This window comes from Vulpes vulpes, chromosome 2 (assembly GCF_048418805.1).
Source record: "Vulpes vulpes isolate BD-2025 chromosome 2, VulVul3, whole genome shotgun sequence".
Classification (NCBI taxonomy): Eukaryota; Metazoa; Chordata; class Mammalia; order Carnivora; family Canidae; genus Vulpes; species Vulpes vulpes.
The window spans coordinates 75,811,121-75,830,067 of NC_132781.1; the positions used below are offsets into that span (position 1 = coordinate 75,811,121).

At 48.8% G+C, this 18,947-nt stretch overlaps 1 protein-coding gene across 9 annotated transcripts in view; it reads right to left on the reverse strand.

Annotated features, from left to right (window-relative positions):
• Positions 1–2,797: 2,797 nt before the first annotated feature.
• The window catches only part of CRACD (capping protein inhibiting regulator of actin dynamics), a 272,284-nt gene continuing 256,134 nt past the window's right edge, over positions 2,798–18,947 (reverse strand). For 8 of the 9 annotated variants that reach the window (XM_072748931.1, XM_072748926.1, XM_072748924.1 and 5 more), the window contains 4 exons: positions 15,635–18,410; positions 8,389–8,579; positions 7,724–7,886; positions 2,798–5,604 (listed from right to left, as the gene is read on the reverse strand). In XM_072748931.1, coding sequence (XP_072605032.1) covers positions 5,444–5,604; positions 7,724–7,886; positions 8,389–8,579; positions 15,635–18,410 — 3,291 coding nt within the window. In that variant the 3' untranslated portion in view covers positions 2,798–5,443. The remainder of the gene's footprint in view (positions 5,605–7,723; positions 7,887–8,388; positions 8,580–15,634; positions 18,411–18,947) is intronic. The other variant, XM_072748930.1, reaches the window with a different exon arrangement.

Below are 18,947 nucleotides of genomic sequence, written 5' to 3' on the forward strand. Positions count from 1 at the left end.
CTTATTACACTTTATTGGAGAATGATCATATTTTACTTCCTGTAGGAGCAACAAATGCTTTTTTTTTTTAACAAATGCTTTTAAGAGGAATTATAGAACAAAAACATCAATTTATTTAGTTGTACTTTCTTTTAATTATGCTACAGATATTCTACTTTGAGTTTTTTTCTTTTTTTAATAGACTTCTGTGAAAAAGATATCAGAATACACTTGGGGGTTAAAAACTTAGTTTATGATGTAATGCACCATTTCTTTATTTTCTTAAAGATTTTACTTATTTTATTCATGAGAGAGACAGAAAGAGAGAGACAGAGACACAGGCAGAGGGAGAAGCAGGCTCCCTTCAGGGAACCCGATGTGGGACTCGATCTCGGGACTCCAGGACCATGCCCTGAGCTGAAGGCAGATGTGCTTAACCACTGAGCCACCCAGGTGTCCCATCATTTACTTCTTGAGATTCATAACAGTGAGATTCATAACAAAGGGTTTTCAAAGGTAGGATCTTTTTATCAAATTAGGTTTCTTATTTAGTATTTTTAAATGAACAAAACACCAATATTGAATTCTATCTATATATATCTCTTCTATAGTAGAGTTTGAAGTTGATTTACCCTTTTTTTCAATTTTTGATTTATAAACCTTGATGAATATTTTTTATCTATATTTTTCAATTTACTGGACTGCGTGGTTGTATGTCTTTTGTTCATTGGCTTGGTGGTAGGAAACAACAGAAACCAGGAAGGAAAAAAAGTCTATATACTTGGAAGTATCCTGATTGCTCAGAATGTGTATATGGTTTTGGGCTGGAGCTGCTCCTCCGGTCCCATAGCACTTTGCATCAACCTGTATTTGCCTGGCATGAAGGTGCCCCCAGTGAACTACACCTCCCCCTGGTAGTCATGCCCTTTATGCATTCTCCTTCTCTGGTACCTGAGCTTAGTCCATGGTTTACCTTAACCAGTAGAATGTAGTGGAGGTGACATGAATGTTGCTTCTGAGCCCTAAGCTTTAGGAAGGCCTGGCAGCGTCTGCTTTCATGGGATCCCAGACATAGAGTCGGGCGGCCAGATGGAGAGGCCATGTGGTAAGGGAGTGGCCCTGACACTACACTAAAAAAACTGAGGCCAGATAACAGGGACAGGTGAAACCCAGACATTTGGCTCCCAGCATTCCAGCCCACCCCAGCTGTTCAGGCTATCCTGGTGCCATTTAATTTCTCACCCACAGAGTCCTAAGAAATGATAAAAATGGCAGTCATTTTAAGCCACTAAATTTTAGGGTAGTATGTTAGGGAAGTAAGTTTTAGGTAGTAGTAGCAGAGATCATGACCTGAGCCGAAGGTAGATGCTTGACCAGCTGAACCACCCAGGCACCCCAAAGCTTTTTTTTTTTTTGCTATAATAGGAATTTAGCTACTAGTAGTAGTAATAACTACTATTTAGGGCATATTACACCCCAGACACTCGTGCTAAAGCACAAGTAACAAAAATGTATCCTAATGCTTACCTTCCCTTTATCTCTACAGTCAACTGTGGTATCAATTTCATTTGTTCATTTATTCCTCAAATAAAGTCCCAAATATCAAACATGCCAAAGTTCTTAGCTACAAGCTATAGAAGTCAACTTAGGCTATTTTAAGGAGAAAAGAATTTTCTAAAAAAAAATATACCGAATAGCTTGGCGAATTGCGACAAGGGCCAGAGCTATACAGCCCAGGAATAATGAATGCTTGAAATCACCATCACTTTGGCCTGGGGAAGACACATCTGCTTTCCTTGAAGCTCTAAATGCTCAAATCACTAACAAACGTTGGACCCTGTTCCCTCCCACTGCCAGACTTCCACACAGAGTTGAGTTGGGAGATCAGTTCAGAGCCTCTTCTGGTTTTAAGTGAAAAAGGTTCCATGCCCATGAGAGAGTACAGCAAAGCATGTGTCAGGCATTTCATCTGGTGGTGGGAGGGGGAGTGCAAGACCCATGAGGTGGGAGAGCTCCCACACCTAGAAAGGGGACTTGAGGTACAGATTGGCCAAAAAGAACACATCTGTCAAGTTTTATATCCGTGCTGCTTAAACCTTAACGTGTATTAGCCACCTGCAGCTCTTGCTAAAATCAAATGCACATTCCAAGAGGCTGAAAGGGTGCTTTGCTGAGCCATAATGGATCCTGAGGCCAAAAGAAAAATCAGTAATACTGATCCTTGTCTTGAGTACAAATATCAAAATTTTAAATAATTTTATTAGGTTAATCTCTGTGCCCAATTAGGTAATCTCGGGCTTGAACTCAGCAGTTCCCGAATCAAGTCATATGCTCTGCCAACTGAGACAAGTGCCCCCAAGTAGTCATTTGTATTTTTTAAAAGATACTGCATTAGAACAGGATTTATCTTAGTTTTGTGGCACCCAGCGTGAGGGCCTCACTCCCATCACTCACTTTTACCCTAGGGGAGACCTGTGAGTCAGCAGTAAGTCTGGCCTGGGCCCCACGCTGCCTTTCTCACAAGCTTCCAGCCCCAGCCAGTGCTATATAGTTCTAGGGCCCACATGTGGAACAAGGCGGCTGTGTAATATTTTCTCTGAGATGCATACCATTCAATTCCAATTTAGAATTGAGATAAACATTTTATTTGCCACTACTCTAAATTTTTAATTTTTCTCTAAAACACCTAGTAAAAAATATAAGGTAGCACATAAAATGCCTTGTAATTTTTCTTAACAAAAGTTATGTATGAGCTTGCTTGTAGATAGTTATTGAAATTAGCAAAAGCTTCAACCTGAAAAGGAAATTCCATACGTGCTGAAGATCTTCTAGGTATTTTTTATTGAAAGATCACTTTCCTTCAATAATGGACATTTTACATTAAAACTTTATACAACCAAAAATCTCAAAATAATATTAAAAGCACACTAAGATATTTTTCATTGTTGTCTCTACTTAATTTTATTACTGGTAAAAATATCGCAAGACACTTGTAACTAATGTTTCTGCTTTAAAATAAGCAATTAAACTAAATGTCACAAGAAGAGACAATACATACTATAATTTGCTGATAACTGGCTAAAACGATAATTTAATTGTAATGCGTAAGAAACAATTGCACTTGAAAAATTAAAAAAGTAAACAAAAAACTAGTTAATATACAAATTTATGAACAGAGGTTAATTTGTTATCTTTGCCAAGAGAAGTATGTTTAAGTTAAAAAAAAAAAAACATTTAACATAGCAATCATTCATTTAAAAAAAAGTCTTTTCTTTTTACAGAATTTCCCCCATAGTTTGTTGATCAGAAAAGACTGCAACACAACTAAAGCAAAATAACACTTCATTGGTATTTAGTGCAAATTTGGAGTCATTTTACATGAAATATTGAACATGTACCCTTTAGAAGTTGCTGGAAGTGCTGTGACTGTCCTTTCCTCAGTGTACTCTTTTATCTTTGAAGACTTTAATATAAACTTTGTAACTGAGGTATTTCTTCCTACTTTGTTATGTGCTCAGTGGTATGTGAGCCAGTAGTGGTGGACTCATCTAGGATTCTTCATCATGACCTGATTTCTTCCCGTTCTCCACCCTTACTGTGGTATTACCCAAAGTTGACAGAATGAAAGGAAAAGCTCAGAAGAATTATCGTAGCACTATAATACCAGGGCTCTAGGTGGAAAGATTCCCATTAAAAAGTGTGTTATGTTAGTAATGAAATCACTGAAAACTAACAAATGCCTACGTGTTTGATTTATAAATGAACATCAGTATGGAAAACATGCAGTGGAATAATAACTGCTTCCCACAGGAATAAAAATGATTAAAGTTACACTGATTCTTAACAGTCTGAAGGTCTAGTAAAGAGAATATTAGATCCAACTTGCAAGAGTACAACTATCCGCTTGACCACACCTGACAGCTGCTACCATGAGGCTGAGCCGTCATTTCCAGAAAGAAATGCTTTATGGTGAATGACAGAATAACAATACATTGCCTGTCAAATGAGCTCAGCATAAAGGAAGATAATGATGGATAAAATGTGTTTTTGCAGGAGAGGAAAAAGGAATACAATTCCCCATGCGCTGGGCAAAGGACATGTACTTCTACTGTGGAGTCAGAATCTAATAAGTTAGTATTGGCAACGTGTGGGTTTGCTGGTGGTCTATGCTTCATGCTTTTAAATTGCCATGTCCCCTTCTTTGGACCACAGGTATGTGTGGGATAGCAAGGCCACTTAAGACTCTGAGCTGTTTTTTAAAGGTAGCAAGGTGAATGCTCAAAACTATAAATGCTATTGAATAACATTCAACTCGATATATATGAAATCACTCGATTACGGTAAAGAAAGAAACTTTCCACAGAAGTCCTTACTACAAAGGCTCCAAATCTTGGCTTCCTGTTAATTTTCCTTAAAGACCTAAGGGAATATTCAGAGATAGTCAATTGAGTAGCCTCTCTTACCTTGTAATATCTGGTTTGGGGGGATTGGTTTTATTTTTCCTCCCACTTCTCTTCTTTGGGTGAAATGACCCCCAAAGGGTTTTAAAAGCTAGATGACACTGGAAGCAGTGTATCCCAAGGTTCTCCTTTGGAACGGATCAGAAATTCGTCTGAAGAGTTTTGCCAAAATAGACTTTCCTGACCCAGACTCACAGGATCTAGTTTGGTGGGCAGGACCGAGATGGAGCCAGGACATCTTAACCACTGCATTTAGATTCTTAGAGATGGAAAGAGAATCTGTAGCTTCCTTTCTTCATGATCCTAAAATAAAAATGTTCCCTAGGAGCCAACTGGGCCAAATGTTTAACACGCCCTTAAGGGAGAGTACTGGTACGACAGGACCTGTGGGACAACAGTGTCGCGGGAGTGAGAACTGACTTTCCGTGTTACAGTTCTGGATCAAGGAGAATTCAGAAAAGCAGACATGGGCAGAGCTGGCCGCCAGACTGTTAACTTACGACTCGCACTTACTGCATTCAGGAGCATGGGCGTTCTTGTTTATATGACCCTCTCTTTCTCCATTATGGTAGAAAAGGAAAGAAACTACCAAACATACGGTAGGGTAAATGTTCCAGGTAAAAGAAATCGGAGAATCAAAAAACCATTACAAAGATTGGCAAGAGTCATGTTCTAAATGGTGTGTGTGGGTGTGTGTGCAAAGGCTGTGGAAGGGGCATGGTAGGCTCTTGTGAGAAGTTCTTAGTTTGGAGATTTTGCTTCATGTGGTCCCTCGGATGGAATTTTCTCTTGAGAACGAGGAGGAGCTCAAGACACCAGGACCTAGGATTGTGGAAATACACTCTTTACAAGGAACGCCACTGATTCAGTTTCTAAACATTATTTTAGAGCCTATAAAAACATGCTGCTTTTCCCTAGCTTGGTTTCTTTACCTCCTATAAAAAATAAATAACATGGGCAAGAGAAGAGCCAATAACTGGCAACAGGAGTGGATAAAAGTCATTCTACTTAATGATCTGTGGACAGTCGCTCCAGGCCTTGGCTTTCCTTTTGGCCAAAGCCAGCCAGGCTGGTTCTGTTGACACGGGGGCAGCATCTGGGGTTGAGAACCTCTTTGTGACTTCTTTCACCAGCGGCGTGGGGGGAGCTGAATCAGAGATCTCCACTGGATTGCGTTTTGAAGGAAAAGGATAAGAGTAAGTCACAGCCACATTCTGATGTATTAGAAGTACAAGATTCAGAAAGGAAAACCCAGTGAATCACTGGGCATCTTTAGTGAGAAGAATTAAAGAAAGCGACGTGATCAGAACTGTTGCATGCAGAAGTATAGTGCAGCTCCTTTTAATTTCAGAGTTTCTAGAAGCCTAATTTTTTCTGCACAGAAGCTATACCTACATGATAAGAAATACAAGGTAAGTTCTGTGATTCTCGTTATATAACCAGGAGATCGAACCAGCAGTCTGAATTTATTGAACAGGTGAGGTCAAAAGTTACCCTCTCCAAGGGTGCCCTGGGTGCTCCCCCTCCCCGACTCTTGAGGCCCCTGGCTCCCCCTGCCAGCTCTCCCCACTTCCAAGCTTGTCTCACAATCCTAACACTTTCTTTACTAGACCTTAGGGGCCTCTAAGGTGAGGGATCTGGGCTTATCTCTGAGTCTTATTTAGTGCCCATGGCAATGGCCTGCACAGAAACAGAACTCAAGAAATACTGATGGAAAAGACAAATGCTTCAGAACAAAGGTTTGCTTTACTGAGCTGTAGCCGCTCTGCACTGCATTAACTCTCTGGTACTTCCACAGAAGTCTGGCAGAGAAAGGTGTGATCTCTGACTCTGGAATTTTATTTTGAAAGAATGATCTCTGTGACACACACTCATATGTTTAGAATCCTCAATTCTTCGGTGTAAGATCAAATGAAATTTTGCCCATGGAGGTTCTTGAGAAATTATACAGTGCTCCAAGGTGGTTTTCAAATAGAAGTTTTCTTTTTCTCCTCACCAAAACAGTATATATAGCTTTAGTGGTGAGATTTCTATTTCCATCCTATAAGCCAGCAGGTAACAAAGGCATAAAACATGTCTGGGGAGGGGGGGGGTGCCCTCTAGGGAACAGGTTACCCAGAACGGAAAACAGATGGGAGGAAGCTCTTTCCGACTTCTGGCCATCCTCCAAATGATGTCTATCAAGGAAACAGAAACATTACTGGATGACTTTAACAGTAAAGAATTTTTTAAAAATGTCTCGTGTGTCATGAATAGGAAACGCTGCTGTTAATTAATATTAAGGACTCAGCTGAAAAACCTTGCTCTCTAAAAAGTCATGCTAGTCAGAAACTTGTTATTTGAAATCCCATCAGTGAGTAGAGACTGTCCCACTTTTGCCTGGAGTATCTGAGCCACTGATTCAGAGAAGCAGCTTCCATTTCCAACCTGGGTGCAGAGCTCCAAGTAGGGCTTTTCAGATGCAGCCTCCACGCATTTCACTTCTGAGTGTCAAAGGAAACGGGACCCTGAGTCCACTTTTCGGCTCAGGTTTGAAATCAACCCCTTTATATACAATCCCTGCTCTGCTTGGAAACTGCGAAGACCCCATTCCACTTAAAAATTTTTTAAAGATTTTTTTAATTTTATTTATAGAGACACACACAAAGAGAGAGAGAGAGAGAGGCAGAGATACAGGCAAAGGGAGAAGCAGGCTCCATGCAGGGAGCCCAATGTGGGACTTAGTCCTGGGTCTCCGGGATCATGCCCTGGGCTACAGCCGGTGCTAAACCGCTGCGTCACCGGGGCTGCCCATTCCAGTTAAATTTTAACCTAAACTTCACCCTTCCCCCCAAATCCTATTATAATCTTGCCTCTTCCTTTCTTTAGGTGATTCCTATGGTGTATCGGCTCCCTTGCAGGAGCAAGTTAATAAACCACATTTTGCTGGGACTAGAGGCAGTAGGGCGTGGAGAGGGCTTATTCGACCCTCAGGAATTTAGGGGACCAGTTGATACCACACTGGTAGCTTGAAACTGGCCACGGTGGGAGGATTTACCCCATGAAAACCTAAATGCTCCAAATCTGAGGTCTCCCCGCTCGCTGCAGGGTGACTTAACCATATACCCTCACACCACGATGATGGGGAGTTCCTGGTGATCTCTGTCAGATGGACAAGTGGACTTGCAGGGCTGAGAGGCAAGGGCCTCACAGGCTGTGCTTGTGCTCACGCTCAGGGCTCAGGACGTAGAGCAGCTATGAGAAGACAAGCCTGTAACCATGGTGATGCAGGGGCCGTTCCCTACCTGTTACGGAAGTAGGAAGAGTGTTGGCCTTTTTCAGCTGTTCTCTGCGCTCAAGCCTGGATGCGGCAGTCTCCGGCTTCTTCTCTTCCAGCTGGGTGGTGGGCTTGTGCGGGGCCCCAGCTCTGCTGACACTGCTGCTCCCGGGCTGCAGGCCGACACTGACCTGGGTGGGCAGAGAGGCAGGCCAAGTGTGTTTTCCACTGAAGGTCACGGGAAGGCTGACCCTGCAAGGCCTTGGGGCCTCTGCCTGCCAGCCCCCAAGCCCTGCTCTTCAGGGGCGGCTGGACTCCACCTGGAAGCACGGAGCACTTCAGTACGAAGGTCTCAAAGAGGAGAAGCCGCTTCCCGAGGAGAGGCCCACTGAACAGACTGCAAAGCCAGGGCCACAGAGCAAGACTCTGGATTTCCCCAACTCCTCCCGTAACCGCGGCAGAGGGGGACGGCTGCTAGGGGTCGTGCAGTCTACCAAGTCAGGTTGACCAAAGAGCACGTGGAGACCAGGCAAAATCACTGAGAACACTTCCCGGGCTTAACGGTGGTCAATCTATTGCTCTGCACTAAGTATTTCTTCCAGCTAGCTTCATTTATTTATTTTTAAATCCTCGTGACCTAAAAGAGCCAAACTCGGGAAAGGCAGAGTTCAAGCTGAAGACCAGGCTACTCACATTCTCTTTGGAGAGCTTTTCTGCCTGTTTGGCCTCCCTGGCTTGCTTCCTCTCCTCTCGAGTTGCTTGCTGCTCCCGAAACCCCTTCTGCTTCTGCAGCGCTAACGTTATCCACAGCGGCTGCGCGGTTTCAACCTTCTCCGCAAGTTTGGAGCCATCTAAAGAGTGCCTGCTCTGAAGGATCGGCTTTTCTGTGGAAAAAGAGACGTGATGTTGCGATTATTATTTTTTTTTTAAGATTTTTTTTTAAATTTTTTTATTCATTCATGAGAGACACACAGAGAGAGAGAGGGAGGGAGGGAGAGAGGCAGAGACACAGGCAGAGGGAGAAGCAGGCTCCATGCACGGAGCCCGCTGTGGGACTCGATCCCAGGAGTCCAGGATCATGCCCTATGCTGAAGGCAGGCACAAACCGCTGAGCCACCCAGGGATCCCCAAAGGATTTTGTTTTAGATAAGAAAGCAGAGGGAGAGGGACAAGCAGACTGCGCTGAGCATAGATCATGACCTGAGCGGAAATCAAGACTCACTTAGCTGACTGAGCCACCCAAGCACCCCTCCCCTTTTCTAAAAGGATTTTATCTATTTGAGAGCCAGCAACAGCAGGGGGGAGGGAGCACCAGCAGGGGGGAGGGAGAAGCAGGCTCCCCAGTGAGCAGGAAGCCCGACACCCAGCTCCTTCCCAGGACCATGACCTGAGCCAAAGGCAGATGCTTAACCAACTGAGCCACCCAGGCACCCTGATACTGTGATTTAGAAGAAATATATTTGGGGACACCTGGCTGGGTCAGTCAGTGGAGCATATGGCTCTTGATCTTGGGAGTCATGTGTTTAAGCCCCACACTAGGTGTAGAGATTAAATAAACTTTAAAAAAATGAAAAGAGAAATATGTATTTGGTCTTTGTGCCCATTTCTAGAGCACAGAGCTCCTAAAACCCTTGGAATTTCCTAAGTGATCGAGAGCATGAGAGCATAAGGTGTCTCTTGTTCTGTTAAGGAGATGGCTTTGGGACCACCCCTAAGGATGGGGCTGGTTGTCAGAGGAGCCAACCATGTGACTTAGATGAACTGGATCTTTTGTTAGCAACGCCACCCCCCACCCTTTCCACCTCCACGGAGGGAAGAGGGACCAGAGATTGAGTTTAGTTGCCAGTGTCTGAGGATTTAATCAGCTCCGCCTTTGTAACAAAGCCTCCACAAAACCCAAAAGGACAGGGGTCAGGGAGTTTCTGCTTGGTGAGCACATGGAGATTTGAGGGGAGAGGTGTGCTCTGAGGGCACAGAAGCTCCATGCCGTTCCCCATACCGTGCCCTTCTGTATCATTTCCATCTGCCTGTTCCCGAGTTACATCCTTTTATAATGAACTGGTTACCTGGTAAGTAAAATGTTTCCCCAAGTTCTGGGAGCCACTCTCGCAAGTTAACTGAACCTAAAGAGGAGGTCGTGGGAATCTCTGATTTAGGTCAATCAGAAGTACAGGCGATGGCCTGGATTTGGGAATGGCATCTGATGTCTTGCAGGACTGAGTCCTTAACCTGTGGGGCCTGATGCTGTCTCCAGGTAGCTGGCATCAGAACCGAGGGCTGTCTGGTGGCGTGGAGAGCCGCCCCCCCCACGAGCCCCGTAGGCATTGTGATCAGTACCCGCAAGTCTACTTATGAACTACTCTGAACTGTGCAAGTCTACTTATGTGTGGATTTTTACAAGAGCAACAGGTTTGCAGTGAGGCTGCTCACTTCCCCCCGCCCAACACTTGTGATACGAACTATTCAGCTGCCTTTCCTGACACGAACTGTGCACTGATGCCTGAGCGACTTCTCTCGGTGGGGAGGTCACATGTCTGACCAACAGACACAGAAGCATTTTCCTTCCCTCAAAATAAGATCTCCTGTGTCAGAAAATCTCAGGCCTACAGAGGACCCAGGCTGTTATTTGATTTGTTGTTCTTATTGTTTATTAAACCCCCTGCCCCCAAACATCCTACATGGAACCCCAAAGTATGAAAGAGGTAAAAGGGATACTGCTCTACCTAGTGAGGCTGCTGGGGGTGGGGGGGAGCAGGGCTGTGAGGAATGCGGAAGGAAACTGTGATTTGGGTCCAATGCTCTCCCCCAACAGGCAGGAGGCATGAGTGTCCGCAGCCACCCAGTGCCTTGCCCAAGGCCACCTGGCAGTTAGTGCACAGGCTGAAGCTGGAACCTAGGACTTCTGCCTTCCAGTCTGTGCTTTTCTTGCGGGTGATGGCCTCGCCTATGCGACGGGGGTAAACACGCTTCACAGGTGTTTTGTAAACACAGGGTAAACATACCTTCACAGGTATCAGAGGTTGAGTAACTAGACTTTTAAACTGAGCAGCTACAGGTTTGACCTCACGTCAAACAAAAGCTACTTAACTTCCCTACGGTTTTCTAACCCACAAAGTAGAGACAATAATGGCACGTGACATGCCTCATCAGGCTGCCCCGAAGATGAAGAGATCCTGGGTATCAGGACATTTAGAACAGTGCTTGGCAAAAGTGGCTCTACAAAGTGACCTGTTCTTTACCATTTAGGTCTATGAAAATCACCCCCTTGTTTTCCCTCAAGGAAAAATTGTGTCCTTTTGGAGAGATAATTATTCTGGCACTGAATCCTTTACTATGCCAAAGGAAAAGGGCTCACTATAGTCCTGTTCTTTTTGAAATCCACTAGAAGTTTACCCTTTGATGATCCAGAACCTTACCAACCAGGGCTCTAAGGCAACTTGACTTTTTTTTAAGATTTTATTTATTCATGAGACAGACAGAGAGAGAGAGAGAGGCAGAGACACAGGCAGAGGGAGAAGCAGGCTCCATACAGGGAGCCCGACGTGGGACTCGATCCCAGGTCTCCAGGATCACGTCCTGGGCTGAAGGCGGCGCTAAACCGCTGGGCCACCTGGGCTGCCCTCAACTTGACTTTATATTGAGGAGAAAGAACCAAAGTAAAATCAAATTAAGAATTCAAGCACCAAAAAGGGGCAGATTCTGATTTTCTATACTTTTAGATCTATGACACTGCACAAAGAGAATTCCTATTTAAGATTTTATTTATTTACCTGAGAGAGAGAGAGAGAGAGAGAGAGCGCACGCACGGTGGAGGGAAAGGGAGAGAGAGAAAAGACTCCATCCCTAAGCAGGGAGCCCAATGTAGGGCTCTATACCGGGACCCTGAGCTGAAGGCAGACATCCAACTGAGCCACCCAGTTGCCCTGAGAATTCCTATTTGTAATGACTCTTGGTCGTTACACGATCCCTAATCATCAAATAAAGATTCAGGTGGGATCTCTCACAGTAAAGAAAACCAGCATTTTTTCAGAAGTATTAAAAAAAAATCTGAAAGGTATTTTTAATTAATCTTTAACCAAAAAAAATCTAAAAAATACAGCTGACATTTGAAAACACGGGTCTGAACTGTGCAAGTCTACTTATGTGTGGATTTTTAAAAATAAACACAGTACAGTAACTGTAACTGTATTTTCTCTTACAGTTTTCTTAATAACATTTTTTCTCTAGCTTACTTTAAGAATACAGTATAATACATATAAATATGTAAAATATGAGTTAATCCACTGTTTACATTATCAGTAAGGCTATCAGTCAATTGTAGGCTGTTAAGAGTTTAGTTTTTGGGGAGTCAAAGGTTATACATGGATTTAGACTGTGCAGGAAGTTGGCGCCCCTAACCCTCACAATGTTTAAGGGTCAACTGTATTCACCACATGTAAGCATTAAGCTTAAGCGAGAAGCTTTAGATACATGGGAACTAAAGTTTTGTTTTGTTTTGTTTTGTTTTACTCCAGGGCAATGTAACACCTGTGTGTAAAATACCTGAAAAATCAAATTGCCAAGATCCAAATGATTTCTATTTAAAGCTATTATGTGAAAGGAATCCTACACTAAACATTCCATCTGAAGGTCATTAAAACAGCTGGCCAGTTTCCAGACAATTTTGAACTGTGTTTTATCACAGGGTCAAATACCTTTAAAGTATGATTGCCTGTTTTTTTTTTTTTTTTAATTTAAAAAGGTAAATCAGGGGATCCCTGGGTGGCTCAGTGGTTTGGCACCTGCCTTTGGCCCAGGGCGTGATCCTGGAGTCCCAGGATTGAGTCCTGCATCAGGCTCCGGCATGGAGCCTGCTTCTTCCTCTACCTGTGTCTCTGCCTCTCTCTCTCCCTCTCTCTCTCTCTCTCTCTTTCTGTGTCTATCATAAATAAATAAATCTTAAAAAAAAAAAAAAAAAAAAACAACAACGGTAAATCACTAGCCAGATTTTAGTTTCCTTAGAACGGTGGCTTGAATAGCATATTTTAGAGTTATGACCAGATTTTAAAAAGGCTGTAACACAATACATGTAAAGGCCTAACAAGTCTGGTTTGCACCCGGGGATCAACAAATAAAAAACGTTAAATGGGGCTCCTGTCTGAATTTCAGCCCGGGTTACCCAAAGGCCTTCAACAAATAATGACTCGACTCTCACATCCTAAAATAAAGTTCTAGATCACCTACTTCGGACTGGCCCAGAGAGCTACCACAAGGTCACAGAAAAATCAGAGTTGAGGTGGAAGAAGCAGGGGTAAAACATTTATTTAAACCTATTCTCTCTCAAAAAAACAAAAAAAAAAAAAACCCTATTCTCTCTCATTCTAAACTCAGTGGACAAGGGGAACCAGAGCCCATTCAGATTCTCTCCCCTTCAGGTTCTGGGGACAAGAGCAAGTACATGCTGGCCTTTCCAGGGCTTTAGCCACTGCTGCCGCAGGTAAGTACTTGGACAAAGGGCTGCCTTAAGGAGGTAGGAATTTCAGAATGAGATGACCTCTAGAGGACAAACAGGGGGATTACCACTGTTATTTTAATTCCCACTGTGGGTGGATTCAGAGTCAAAGCCCTCCCAGTGGCTCAACCTATGGACTGGACCTCACCGCCTCAGCCTTAGGGTTGGGAATCTCTTTCTAAAGCAGTGGTCCCTGGGTGGCTCAGAAGGTTAAGCGTCTGCCTTTGACTCAGGTCATTATCAAGGAGTCCAGGGGTCGAGCCCCCCATATGGGGCTCCCAGGTTAGCAGGGGATCCCTGCTCCTTACCCAGCTTGTGCTCACTCATGGTTTCTCTCTCAACAAAAATAAAGTCCTTGAAAAATAAATAAATAAAGCAGTGGTCCACCAAAAAAAAAGAAGAGAGTATGTGCAAGGCAATTCAGGGGCTAAAGGAAGAAAAAGTTAGAATTTCTGATATATCTGTAAATCTAAAAAGAAAAATTGAAATCAAGCTTTTCTAATATTTAATATTTAGATTGGCACTGACATCCTCACTCAGCCTAAATACCAGAAGGCCATACAGAATGAACGTGTATTTACAGACCCCCGGGGGAAGTTGGAAGCACCAAGCGCAGCGAGGCAGGAGGACTAGGCAGGAGGACACCAAGCGCTGTCCTCACGTGTGTGCTTGCGGCCTACGGCGAGGCTACTAAGAACACAAACAGAAGAACTAGCGGAGCTGACAAGCTCTTCGCCGGTCACTTTATGAAGGCAGCAGGTCGGAGGAGGACTTGGCCAAGGAAAAGAAAAGGTAGCACCGTGATTTGCAACATAGACTTATGTCCACCGCTGTTTCAGGGACCTTTGCCCTAAATGTATATGGTGCTGCAGGGGGCTTTAGCTAATGACGGCACCACCGGTACACACTTCACAAATGAAACCGCAGACCCAGGCTTAACATTTTTCTGCTGATGGGGGTGTTCGGTCAGACGCATTGGTCAGCCTGGCCTCGAATGAGGTGGGAAAATGCCAGCGGTCTCTGGCAACACCAACAGGGCCTGTGGACCTCGCTCTCACGCTTCTTTTCTAACAAAGACAAATTCAATCAGCAGAGCCTGACAGCCCAGAATCTAGATACTTGGAGAGAAGACAGTAACAGTTTTTGGTAGAAAATTTTAATAATCAAAGGGACTTCTCTAAGAGTAAGAAGCACAAGAGAGTTATTTCTTTGGAGAGAAGCTAAGGAGAGGGACGGAGTCCCCCAGACCGAAGGACTTTGAGGAGACCATAAAATCTAATGACAAACGCTAATGTTAAGACTAAAAATTGGGCTCCAGTTCAAGATGGCAACACAGAAGGTTCCTGAACTCCTCTCCTCCCACGGACACACCCAATATACAGCTACACAGCAACAAATCCCTTTAAAAAAAAATCCAAAAGCTAGCCCAGCAATTCCTACACACTGGGTGAAAGAGGAAAACCTCATGTGGAAGGGGCTGGGGAGGCTGAGGCACAAGCTCACCATAAACCCACCCTCCTGTGCAGCAACCCACAACTGGGAGGCAGGGAACTCACAAGTCCTGGCTCCTCCTTGAGGAACAAAGGGTTTGGACTCCACATCTGGTGCCCCAACTTTTAAGGCTTCTACCTGACAGGCCCACAAAACGCCCAGCTCTGAGAGCCAATGGGGCTGGCGAGCATGAGCCCCACAAGGTGACAGGGAACTAAGGGGCGGCTCTTACCGGGTCTGCGGGACTCCCCTCGGCTACCCCAGCACGGACGTAAAAACAAAAATGCAAACAAAAGGTTGAATGTGGGCTCATCAGCAGGGCCGACGGAAATGAGGGAGAAAGGGTCTGGAAACTGCTGGTCGACACGCGGTCCGTCTGAGGCGTGGTTAAAAAGGACGGTGGACCTTCCTTCTGCGAGGCAAGTAACCAAGCCGGCCTGCTGGGGAAGCAGCTCCGGCCTCCGCAGGAAGCTTCCTAAACGGTTAACCCAGAGAGAAGGCCTGCGGGCTTCCTAAAACCCTCGGGGAGAACTTCTCTGAGGAATGCAACTTCCTGGACTAGGACCCAACTTTACCTCCAACTCTACAAAACAGGAAAGAAAAAGCAATAGATGAAGGTTCTCAAGGGCACCGAAGCCAACGCAGGTGACCGCAGCCCTGACCACGGCCCGGCTGGAGACGCCGGAGGGGCAGCGGCAGCGACGCCTCGCGCCGCAAGCTGCCGGCACCGGGAGGCACAAAACCCAGCCGCAGCCAATCATCCACCTGGAAGCTCCTCAGGCCGATGCCGAGGCTGAAGAGCCCCTGTCCTCGCACCTTGGTGCCACTACGGCCCCGAGACGAGCCCAGCCTCCCGTGCGTCCCTGCTCGGGCCGGGACTGCGGGCAAGCGCGTGCACGGGGGCCGCGTTCCACGTTCCCGGTCACCGGCAGCGCGGCGGTCCGTGTCCCCACCTACCTTTCCTCGCGGCCTCGGGGGTCTGGGGAGGCTTCTCGGGCCGCGCGGGCTTCCTCCCGGGGTCCGCCGCTTCCTCGTCGGCCCTCCGGGGCGCCTTCCTCCTGTCGGCGGGCGGCGACGGCGGCCAGGGGGCGCTGCTGTCCCGAGCCTCCCTGCCCGGCTCGGCGGCCTCGGGCTCCGGCCTCCCCGGCCGGCGCGCCAGCAGCTCCACCAGGTAGGGCCGGCTGAGCTTGGAGAGCGGGGAGGACGGCGGCGTCTGGCCGGCCGGCTTGGGCGCCAGGGCGGGCTTGGGCGCCGCGGGCCCCCTGCTGGCCGGCCGGTCGGCAGAGTCCTTCCAGGCGGCGGGCGGCGCCGGGCCTGGCGTGGGGGCCGCGCCCGCCGCCTCCTCTCCCGGCGCGCTCCCCGGCGGCCCGCCCTCCGCACTGTCCCCGGTGCTGCTGTGCCTTTTCTTTTTCTTCTGTTCGGCCTGTTGGTCGCAGTGGAAGCGCAAGGAGTAGTTGGTCCTTCGCAGTTTTATTCCAAAGGGCGAGGCCTTCTCCTCCTGGCCAGGCGCCGCGGGGTCCGGCCTGCCCCCGGCCCCGGTGGGCTCCCCGTCCGGCGCGGCGCCGGCCTCCGCGGGGGCCCCCGCTTTGTGCGGCGGGCACGGAGGGCTCGGAACCAGGAAGGACGGGAGGTCTTTGGCAAATTTGCATCCCTCCGTGGCGTCGGGCTCGGGCCCGTCTGCGCCCCGGGGGCGCTCGCCAGTAGCGGGGGGCTGCGGCCCCGACGCGTCCCCGGGCCACGGCGAGGGCCGCCTCCTACCGCCCTCCGCCTCCGCGTTCCGGCGCGAGGTCTCGGCGCCGCCGTCGGAGAATTTCTGCCAAGCGGGCTTAATGGAGAACTTGGCGTTCAGCGGCGGCGTCTTGCGGAGGCTCCCGCGGGACTCCCACCGGGCCCGGGGCGGCTGCTCCTCCGCCGGCCGCTCCTCCGCCGGCCGGCACGGGCCCCCGTCGCCGCGCCGCTCAGGCTCGCCGCCCCTCAGGATTCTGGATCGGATGGACGCCCACTCGGCCAGCGCGGCCCCAGCGGCCGCCGACTCCGGGGCGCGGGCCTTCCCGCTGCCCGCCCGCGGCTCGGCGGCTCGGGGCGGCTGCTCCGGGCCGGGGCCATCCGCGTGCCTCTTCTCTTCCGACAAGCCCAGGAGAGACTTGCACGCCGTGTCCTTGATCTGGCTCAGGTTGACGGCCGGGCCGCACAGCTGCGCTCCGGTGACCAGGATGGCCGTGTGGGGGACGCTGAGGGAGCAGGGCAGGGCGGGGGGCGCCGGGCCGGGCCTGGGGGGCCTGGGCTCGGGGGCAGCAGGAGCGGGCCCCGCCTCTTTCACGGGCGTCACCGGGCTCAAATTGACTTTGGGGAAGAGAATCTGTTTCCCTCCCGACGACACCTGGAAGGTGTAGGGCCTGGGCATGGTCTGCCGCTCGTCCACCTCCTGCCAGCGCAGTTCCTCCACCTTCCGGTCGGTCTCCGGAGCGGCAGCTTCCTTCTTCCCCCCGGGGGCCGGCGTCTCTTCCACGGGCGCCCCCTGCGTCTGCGGAGGCTGCGGGCCGCTTTCGGGTCTCTTGTCCTGACGTGCCCGACGGCCGTGCCCCGGAAGATCCCCGCGCTGCGCCTGCTGCTCCCCGGGCGGCGCGGCCTCCCGGCTCTGCTTCTCGCAAATCCTTGATTCCTCAGAGTTTTCTCTTTGCTTCTCGAGCTGCAGGTGCTCGCGTTTCCCGGGCTTCTCTGCAGAGTCCACCTGCAGCGCGCTCCTCGAGCCCCTCAGGTCCTCCGGCTGCGGCCGCTTCTCCTCGTGCCCTCGGGCGGCTTCCGGCCGGGGCACCTCCACCTCCTCCCGCTTTCCCAGCTCCGCCCTTCTCTCTGCCGCCGCCGTGGCCTCCTTCTCCTGCTCCTCCCTTTCCCTCTGCTCCTCCTCCAGCCGCCGCTGCTCCTCTTCCAAAAGCAGCTGCTCCTCCCTTTGCCGCTGTTCCTCGTCCCGCCTCCGTTGCTCCTCTTCCAGCCTCTGCTGCTCCTCACGCCGCCGCTGCTCCTCCTCCTCCCTTCGCCGCTGCTCCTCTTCCAGCCTCTGCTGCTCCTCCCTCTGCCGCTGCTCCTCTTCCAGCCTACGCTGCTCCTCCCTTTGCCGCTGCTCCTCTTCCAGCCTCTGCTGCTCCTCCCTTTGCCGCTGCTCCTCCTCCTCCCGCTGCTGCTTCTCCGCTTCCTGCCTCCGCTGCTCCTCCAGCTCCTCCTGCCTCCTGAGCTCCTTCAACTCTCTTTCCTCTTCTAACTGCCGCTGCCTCTCAGCCTCCTGCCCTCTCCACACCGCCTGTTCTTGGGCCTCCAGGTGCCTTCCTTCCTCTTGCTCTCTCCACTCCTGGCCTTGGCCACCTTGCTCTTTGAGTCTCTGCTTCTCCTCTTTGCCCTGCCCCTCTTCTGCCTCGAGCTGTAGTTCTGTCTCCTCTCCCTCCCTGTCCTCTCCTTCCTCCTCCAAGAGCTCTTGTCTTCTATTCTCTTCCCAAAGCCTCCTCTCCAGGGCCTGGAGTCTCTGCTCTTCCAGACGTCTCCTCTCTGCTGCCTCGGCCTTTTGCCGTTTGCACTTGGCCTCAAGTTCTAGCCAGTATTCTTCTTGGCATCTCTTTTCTTCTTCGGACTCCAGCAGCTCTGGTTCCTCTTCGTGCCAAATTGGCTTCTCTTCTCCAGAGTGTCCGTTCTGGTCGAGGGACAGCTGATGTGGAAGGCCACCTTGTTCATTTGGTCGATCCTAACGGTAAGGAAAAAAGAATTAGCCTTTGCCTTTGGCACAGGCAACCACTTCCCACCCTATCACAATGTCGGTGGCCCTCTTCATCTCAAAAGAAGGGGCCGCTGTTCCTAAGTATAGAGCTAGGTAAACCCAGGCCAGCACACCAGGAGTAATTGCAAGGGTGGAGGAAAACACATCACCTTCGTGTTTACTCAATAGCCCCTTTATTGGTCATTCTCACATTCCTTTTGCTCAGTACAAATGAATCGTAGGAAAACCAATAGCCCAGCATTAGAAAGATGAGGAAATAAAGTCCACCCTTGTCACACTGAAGAACCTTTGGCTAAGCCATAGCAGGAGAGCTGGGTCACCTTTCTGTGGCAAACCAAGTACAAAGTGTTCAAGAGGCCCTCAAAGGGCAGCCTCTCATTCTGAGGTCCACCAGCCCCCAGGCAGACAGCATGTTTTAAGGGGCGATGGAAAGGAAATGGGCCTGCTGGCCCTTGTTCACTGCAACACACCAGTGACACCAGGTCCCTGATGGGAGAGACCTAG